Source organism: Tasmannia lanceolata, unplaced genomic scaffold, assembly GCF_043159265.1.
Source record: "Tasmannia lanceolata isolate RefF3 unplaced genomic scaffold, GAP_Taslan_0.1 ptg000024l, whole genome shotgun sequence".
Lineage (NCBI taxonomy): Eukaryota > Viridiplantae > Streptophyta > Magnoliopsida > Canellales > Winteraceae > Tasmannia > Tasmannia lanceolata.
Genome location: NW_027518701.1, coordinates 15951409 through 15960751, shown reverse-complemented (window position 1 = coordinate 15960751; position 9343 = coordinate 15951409). Strand labels below are relative to the sequence as shown.

Here is a 9343-nt window from a genome sequence, read left to right as displayed (position 1 = left end):
CCTCCTCCTCCTCCTCCTCCTCCTCTACATCTTCTTTCCCTGGCCGCTTTCTGTTATGTTTCTATTACCAAACACAAGAACAAATTATTATTAATGACTACTTTAAGAAACTTATAACTTAAACAAGCAACATGTACAGACCTTGGAGTTCTTTTTACAAGTCAACGCATAATGTCCTTGTTCCCCACAGGATTTGCACGTTCTCTTCTTTGGTTGGGTTGCAGAGGTCTCTATGTTAGATTTCAAACGTGTAGCATTCTTCGGTCGGCCCTTCGTCTTCGCAACTGGGGGGTCTCGAATAGTAATTTCAGGCATTGGACTGACACAAATGTTAGACTGGACTTGGCTACCAATGACTGGTAACTCACTTTCCACCAACTCATCTTTCTTCCTGACTTCTTCTTCAGCCCAAAGTGCACTGCAAAAATCTTCCATATTTTTCATTACATCATCTCTTACCTGGTCCATCTAGAAGTCGTTGCCATGTTGAGATTAGGCACCACCTCTTAAAGGGATTCATGCCATTAGTCTCTTGTGTGCTTGTAGGTAATACACCCCCCTCTCGATATCTAGCCTCAATAGACCACCTCCTTAACATGTAACGCTCAGGGACCATTCTCAATTGCTTAAGGTCAAAAATCCGAAGGATATGTTGACATAATATCCCTTCCATCTCAAACATAGCACACTCACATCTCGCGGTCACTCCGTCAGAATCGTCATATTGTACCCTGCACCATCTACTCTTCTGATCAGTTTTAAGACCTACATAATACTCTTCCACTGTACCTTCACTGCTCAACTGATCATGCCAACAGTTGTTACTACCCTTCAACTCATCCTGAAATTTGTTAAAGATAATACTCGTATAGAATTTACCGGCCTCTTCTTCCAATGGGGTATTCGTTTGCATCTTAGGAATCGAATATTTTGACTTGAAATCTTCTTCGGCTTCGGTTTTACGGCGTTGAACAAGTGCCCTTTCATTTGCAGTCAAGAACTCATGTAACCCGGTGTTGTTGTTCACATATCCGTCAAAGAAGGAATTCATGCTTTCGCTGCGCTGACTTGATTTCATGCCTGCAGTGAAAGTGGTTCTCCAATATGCCCGCATCCAATGCTCTCGTTGCTCCCACATCCTAGACAACCATTCATTCCTACAAATTCCATAATTGACCACCAAATCTTGCCATTTCTCCTCACACTCCTCTATTTTTTTCGAATGAAAACACCGATTATAATCACGGTAAAAATCACTATCGGTATCCCGCATTTCTACAACTTTCTCAAGTAGATGCTTCCATATGTGCCACTCGCAAAACCTATGGCGTGTATCTGGAAAAACTCTTTTAATTGCATTTTTCATAGCCAAGTCCATATCAGTAATTATTACACCCGGAGCTCTACCATGCATGCACGTCAACCACTGCTCAAATACCCAACAAAATGTCTCATCTGTCTCGTCGGCTAGCAGTGCAGCTCCGAAAAGGGTTGACTGTTTATGGTGGTTCAATCCTGTAAATGGTGCAAATGGCAGAGAGAGTCTATTTGTTTTATAGGTAACATAAAAAATAATGACATCGTTGAATGTCATGTACGCATCCCTCGCCCTAGCGTCAGCCCAGAACATGGATCGGAAGGTCCCATCTATGTCTAACTCCATCGAGAAAAAGAAGTTTGGGTCTTCCGATCGTTTCTTTTGCAGATGGTTGGCCACTAAGACTGCTTCTTGCCCCAAATTATTATTTCTTTTTGCTCTCAAATGGGCAATAACTTGATTTGTTGACAGCCCACCTGTTACTCCATCGTGGGTCGAATTAATGGCCTTTGCAATCTTAGATTTAGGCATTTGTGTCTCATTCAGACAATCTATCAAAGCCTTAGTACCTTCACTCTTATGAAATCGGTTATGGGAACGAAGCATTTTGGTTTTCAGTGGGGAGGTCAGCTCATGAGAATGGATGTCTTCAAAAGTTTTCACTACCCACTTCTCATCTCTATGTTTGATGATCATCCTAGCTTTACAATTTAGTCGCACAATGCGACGCTCCCTCATTTCCTTAGCATTATCTATCTTGCCCTTATCCCTTTCCCTTTTCAGCCCCTCTCTGTCACATACAAACGCCCTCGATATGACCTCATTTGTCTTCATCGAAGAGGATGTACTGGACTTCCGTACCCCAAATCCAGTGGCCAGTCCATAAGCATTGTAAAAATCATAGGCAGATTCCCATCTATCAAACGCCTGTCCCACAAAAGGCGTATTCACAACACCCTTCTCACCATCAACCTTTTTGGGTGTACTAAATGTACCACTGCCAACCTCATCTATGTCATTCACATCTGTCTCTGCCCATTCAAGATGATCTTCATCCACATTTATACCATCATCAACCATAAGTAAACCATGAGCATCAACTTCTTCAATAGCTAGGCCGCATGCTTGCGACAAAGCATCGTCAACCAAAGCACAAAGTCTACCATCACCTCGCTCAATAGGTACCCCACTTGGTTGCGAAGAACTTGGATACATTTTAGCTATCTAAAAACATGAAAATATGATAAATATATCCGTCAAACAACATGAAAATTAATCAAAGATACATCAAAGAAAGCAACTTCAAACCTTAGATTTAAGAAACCCTCAATCCATGTCATGATTTAAGAAATCAGTTGAACCCTAAATCCATAAATCCATAGAAGAATCTTTGAAAAACCATTGAAAAACCCAAAACAGTTTCAAAAATTGATAAATATGGACCACTAGCTAAAAAAATGAAACTATTGGTATGTGCCAGCTACAGAAGCAATGATCTCTTGCAACGGCTATTTTTAGTCACAAAATCTTTAGCTTTGCATTAGATTTGAGACATCTCCCTTCTTCTTTATTTCTTTTTAAAAATTAATTTATGATAAATCAGTGAAGAAAACCCTAGAATACAATGAAACCCAAATAATAAAAAAATGAAACGCATACCTGTCGAGAGAGGGAGAGAGAGCTTAGTCGGAGAGCCTTTTTGGGTTTTTGCTGTCGAGGACAACCCAAAAGGGACGTATGTTGAGGGAGAGAGAGCGACAGCGGCGGAAATGAGAGGGAGGCGGCACCTACGCAGCTTTTGGGTTTTTCTTCTTCTGTAGAAACGAAGATGGGTTTTGGTTTTTTTTTTTGGTTTTTGCTTCAAACAAAAACAGAATCGACAGAAGCTTTAAAAAAAAAAAATAACATACCTGTGAGGTGGCGCCCGGAGAAGGAGGAGGCGGCGGCGGAAATGAGAAGGGTGAAGCTTCTGTCGATGAAATGGGAGGAAGGAGGAGGCGCAAGACGCAGCTTTTGGGTTTTTCTTTTTGGTTTTTGGTTTTTGATTCAAAGAAAAACAGAAATGAGAAGGGTGAAGCTTGAAGATGGGTTTCTGTTTTTGGGGGTTTTTGATTGGAAATGAGAGGAAGGAGGAGGCGCACCACGAAGGGCGAAGCTTTTGGGCACAGATCTGCCACGGGTGCCACGGGTTTTTGGTTTTTCTTTGTGAAGCTTGAAGATGGGTTTTGGTTTTTGGGGGTTTTTGATTGTAAATGAGAGGAAGGAGGAGGCGCACCACGAAGGGCGAAGCTTTTGGGCACAGATCTGCCACGGGTTTTTGGTTTTTCTGAAGCTTGAAGATGGGTTTTGGTTTTTCTTTGGTTTGAGAGGGTGAAAGAAAAACAGAAATGAGATGGGTTTTGGTTTTTTTTCACATTACCGCACTCTACCGCACGAAATTAGCGTACGCTCGACCGTATAATCATTTTCCTCTCTCTCTCTCTCTCTCTCTCTATATATATATATATATATATATATATATATATATATATATATATATATATATATATATATATGGCTGAGCAAATTTAGGTCTTTCTCCCAATTTGGGTAACAACGATCCAATTAGATGATGATTTTGTCCATTTATTCGAAACACATATGGTCCCCTTCCATCATTGATACTATTATCAATGTTACCTCCCATCAATGTGAATGCAAATATCGAATTGTAGGCTCTTATATTTTCTCGGAAGTTTGCAGAACGATGTCCTTTAACATAATTCAATAGTTCTGCTAAAAACTCAGGAGGATGCTTTAAGAGAGGCAAGTCTACCTTTCCTTGCTGGCAACAAATTGAGAATTTCGGGTTTTTTGTATTGTTCCATTTATCCACTCGTTCTTCATACCATAGCATTGTTGTACAGTATGGACACACAAATGTAGGCTTTCCGAAATTTGAAGTTTCGTAGAATTTCCCTACGTCATCAACCAGTATAGCTATATAAGTCATAGATTTCTATTGATGTTAAATATTTTTAATAGGTATCTATTAAAAGGATACATGATTTTATATAAACAATGTAACTTTTAATAGAGATTGCAAAACCACTTACTTCGTCCGAGTTCTTCTGAAACATCAGTATTTTCTTCCTCCATTAATATATCTTCATCTTCGTAAGTGATTTGGTTTTCTATTAGCAAATTATCAATCTTCAATTCCTAAATGTTTCTTATCTAGAATAAAATATATTGATAATAATAATAATTATTATTCTTTAAAAAAAGTAATAATCATTATTATTTTTTTGACTCATGGATGAAGAACAAAAGATCTGTACATAACCTCGGTCAATAAGTTGTAGCATAGTATTGTCAGTATCGATGGACATTGACTGTACTGATTCACGTGAACTACCATCAACATCTTCATTTCTTATCCTTCTTTGTTGTGGTTGGCCAACCTTATTATGAAGTATACAAATAGTGGTTAATGTCTGGATACTACCATCCGTATTGACTACTGTGTGAGACAATATTAACGGAGTTGTTCTTCATTGTAGGATCGGCTTTACTATTATCTATACAATTGAAGTCATCTCTGGACATGAACTCAACAGCAACAGTGCCTCTTCTTCTTCTCTTTGCATTAATAATTAATCTCCGACGCATTCGGGCATCTCTACATCTTTTGATTTTATCCATTAACAAATTGAATCTATTACGAACAATGAATCTGTAAATAAGTGGAATAATGAAATGTAAACATGCAAAAGGAAAATGTGATGTCAGCATTGGTATTATCACAAAATAAATAGTGAAAGTTTAATAGCATATTAGTAATTAGTAGAACTTTCACATAGATGAAGTAATTATAGAAGAAACAATATAAATTCTCAAACTATAAAGAAAATCTTTAGTTATGTATGCATACTAATTACATAGTTTGTTACATTCAGAGATAACATGTACAATGTCTTGATTTTTTTAGAAAACAGTTGTGGTTTAGGATATTACTTATTTAAAAAGAAACTATTTCCTATAAATAGAGGGTCAATTCTGGAAAAACTAATGATGTGTCAGAAAATAGAGCGATCGAGTATAACATCTAAAAATAAATCATAGCTCATCAATCTATTGATTGGAAATAGATGGATACATGCTAAAGTATAGAAAGAAATCATTTTGAGAAGGAAAATGGAAACTAATTTAATGTGGGTTCCCGCTAAATAAGATACACCCCTTATGATTATTTTTTCTTCTGGCCTTTTTTTTTTTTAATATTTATTCTGTTTTTGCTTTTCCAATTAATTCGTAAAATGTCGTGTTGTCTTAAAATGGTAGATTTAGCTTTATCGATTTGATATATCATATTTAGTGCCTTATTTATGTAGTTATCTTCACAAAATGGTAAATTCAGTTTCTTTTATATACTACTGAATATCTGCACGATCTGGGTTGGACCTATAGTTAATACTTCTCATTTTTCAATTAATCTTATGATGCAGCAGCACAATTTCCTGCATTTTAAGGTCAGTATTCTTTACATTAACATGCAGTACCTCTATAGATCAGAGGATTGTGAGCATCCTCTAGAAATGACTTTTGGGGCATAACCTATTTTTAGTGCGGCCCAACAAATCAACTGTTTGGATCATCCTAAGAAGTTGGTCGAACAATATTTTTTGAAAAATATTTGACTATAATTTATGACGCTCATAATTTTATATAAGAGTCAGTTTCATATTACTTTTATTGTGAAACTAAATATAATTCATAAAAATAAAATTATTACATTTGTGAACCATTTTGAGGATTAGTGACATATTTTAACTCTAATGTTAGGAGCGCCAGATATTAGTTTCAAATACGCTTTTATCATATTTAAAACCCTAGTTCTAACTAATTTCTGATGCTCCTAATTTTATATAAGACTCAGTTTTATATTATTTCTATAGTGAAACTAAATATAAATAAAAAAACATAATCTGCAATCTAAAGATAGAGAAATGAAACTAAAAATAACATAAATAAAAACGCACCAAACTGTTTTGTACATTCTGATTGTAAATTCCGGAACAAAGATATTCAAATGTCTGCATAGCTTACAATTCATTGGAACGAAAAAGGTATAGAAAATGGGGCGTCTGATATTGTACAGAAGTTTTTTCAATGGACGATTGATTTTTTGCAAATCAATTGGTGTAATCATGTATATTAATAGACGTGCATAGGTGAGAAGTTAATCTATAATCGTACGGTGCAATTTTATAGAAAATGGGATTCAGAGAATGGGGCGTCTGATATTGTATGGTTGTAGTTCTTCAAAATTAGTTGAATCTTAGTAGTTGTAGTTCTTCAAAATTATAGTCTTCAATATCCATATCATAGCGCTTCTTCAAGTGTTCAATTCCACGCTTCGCGACATCTTCTTCCACTTCACTCATATTCTTGAAAAGGTTTCCAAATATCGTCACTATCGAACATTTTTCAACTGTGTTAGTTATTTCAACGACGGCTCGATAATATCATGTTCCCACACTCTGTTTGAATTTGTAAACTGGTGGTGGTGGTAATCTTTTTTTTTTGTAAAATATCGTTCAACGAATCTTTGAAAGATATTGTATACAGTTTCCTTTCCATTTTATATGCAAAAAAAAATTAAACATGCTAGTTGATCATGTTAATAAATATTTTGAAAAATTTATAATTATAAATTCTAATAAAAAATTTTGAATTCTAAATAACTACATAAATAGAAACCAAATCAGGCATATATTAGTCAATCTGAACTTAGAATAACATTTATAAATGATTTTTTTACGGTCAGAATAGTGATTGAATACTCAGGTATGAAAATTTAAATATTGTTTAAAATTACAGGTATATATATTACTTTTAAGAATATTTGATTTCTATAGTTAATCTAAAGACAGGCATATATATATTTCAATAATTTTTGGGTATTACCACATTCAGCTTTTCATATAAGGATAGATTTTGTAGGAAAAGAAATGGGGACAAGTATATCCAAATAATAAGGATAGACATTGCAATCTTCTTGGAATAGGAAACATCCCTATTTTAGTAAGAAGTGAAAAGCTAGAATTGATGCCTTCAATTTAGGTGTTTAATTCATTACGTATATAGAGAGACATGTATTAAGCGTTTTTAAATTCTCGATGAAGTGGGCCTATTTTAGTAAGAAGTGAAAAGCTAGAATTGATGCCTTCATTTTAGGTGTTTAAGTCATTCAGTATAGAGAGAGACACGTGTATTGGTACAACTCCTGTGGATATTAATATCATGCAACTCCTTTATATAAACATGCATCATTAGTGTTGGCATGCGGATCTTAATATTAGTTTAAATTTATTTTACATTTAAACTACCACAGAGCACATGAAATTTTCTCCGCACATGAAAAAGAATTTCAATTTTTTTTTTTAAAATTTCATGTGTATCTTCCCTAAATAATCTCCATATTTTGAAGAAAAATTTCTAAACTAATCTCCATATTTTTTATGATTAAATCATGATCTAAGAGTAGCGATTTGCAGGGAAAAAAAATTCATGCTTTAGCTAAAAGAAAAATGCAGGTTATATAATTTCCAATGCCTTGTAAAATTAAACAATATGCTAGGAACAACTAAACATAACATCTATAAGGGCATATTTATATGTGCTTACCTGTTGATGCAGAATAGGTCAAAGTCTGAAGTAAGGAGTGCTGCTCTGCACATGAAAAAGAATTTCAATTTTTTTTTTTTAATTTCGTGTGTATATTCCCTAAATAATCTCTATATATTTGAAGAAAAATTTATAAAACTAATCTCCATATTTTTGATAATTTAATCTTGTTCTAAGAGCAGTCAATTTGCAGGCCAAAAAAAATTCATGCTTTAGCTAAAAGGAAAATGAAGGTAATATAATTTCCAATGCCTTGTAAAATTAAACAATATGCTACAAACAAGTAGACAAATCGGAATAAAATAAAGAAGTATACATGACAATCAAAATAAGCATTCAATTTTTTTCTTTAAAAAATGCTGCAAAATTCTACAAAAATCATACACAAAAAAAAATTCACCAAAACAAATTTGTCATATGGTAGTGTTTGGTTAAGTGATTCGCAATTAAGGCTAATTAGTTTTGACCAAACAAAACTGGTTAGTTGTCATATTATAATTGCCATGGTCGTTCAAACTAGAAAAAAATTCCCTAAGGGTTCAAATTCATGAAAACCCTTTCCAAATAATCAAAATACCAAACAAACCCTTCTTCTATTCTCTCGAACCCACAAATATGTAGAGATTTGTACTGGTTCTGAGGATCTGATTCTAAAATGTTTCTGATCGTTGTTATGAATTTTCCTGTACACAAATTTTCAAATAAAAAAAAAGGGTATTTATCTTGAAGATTTAATAGGAGATTTAATAGATTTCTTATTGGACATTTATTTGATGAGAGAGATTTAGGAGAGGGAAAGAGATATTATAGGAGATTTAATAGCTTAAAAAGATCTATATGCAGAAGTTGGGTGTATAGGAGGGTGCTACGTGGCATCACCACAGCTTAGAAGATTCTGCTTTATATATATATATATATATATAGAGAGAGAGAGAGAGAGAGAGAGAGAGAGAGAGAGAGAGAGAGAGAGAGAGAGAGTAAAGGGTTCCTACACATATGTGTAGAGAGTTCTCTACACACTAGCTTAAAATACAGTGGGGGCCCACATTGTTTGGGTGATCGAAGCCATCCATTTTAAAGGCCCTCACATAGATAGGGTGTCTACAAAAAATCAGATCCATAGAATCATCCCAACCCTACGATTTGTGGAGGTAAAATGGATGTCTTTAAACCTTCACAAATTAGTCCATTTTTTGCCTCCACAGTTCAAATGCTTAGGATGATCCTATGGATCTAATTTTTCGTGGACACCCTATCTATCAGAGGGCCTTAAAAATAAATGGTTTGGATCACCCAAATAATGTGGCCTCCACTGTATTTTAAGCTAGTGTGTAGATAACTTATCTACACATGTGT

At 34.8% G+C, this 9343-nt stretch overlaps 1 protein-coding gene across 1 annotated transcript; it reads right to left on the bottom strand.

The window, feature by feature from the left end:
• Positions 1-448: 448 nt before the first annotated feature.
• On the bottom strand, positions 449-2533 carry LOC143857090 (protein FAR1-RELATED SEQUENCE 5-like). The gene has a single exon (XM_077367362.1). It carries the CDS (start codon positions 2531-2533, stop codon positions 449-451), a length of 2085 nt encoding a protein of 694 aa, XP_077223477.1.
• Positions 2534-9343: the final 6810 nt, after the last annotated feature.

Excerpts from the sequence above, each read along its gene's own strand:
- LOC143857090 (XM_077367362.1), bottom strand. The coding sequence starts at position 2,533 with ATGTATCCAAGTTCTTCGCAACCAAGTGGGGTACCTATTGAGCGAGGT.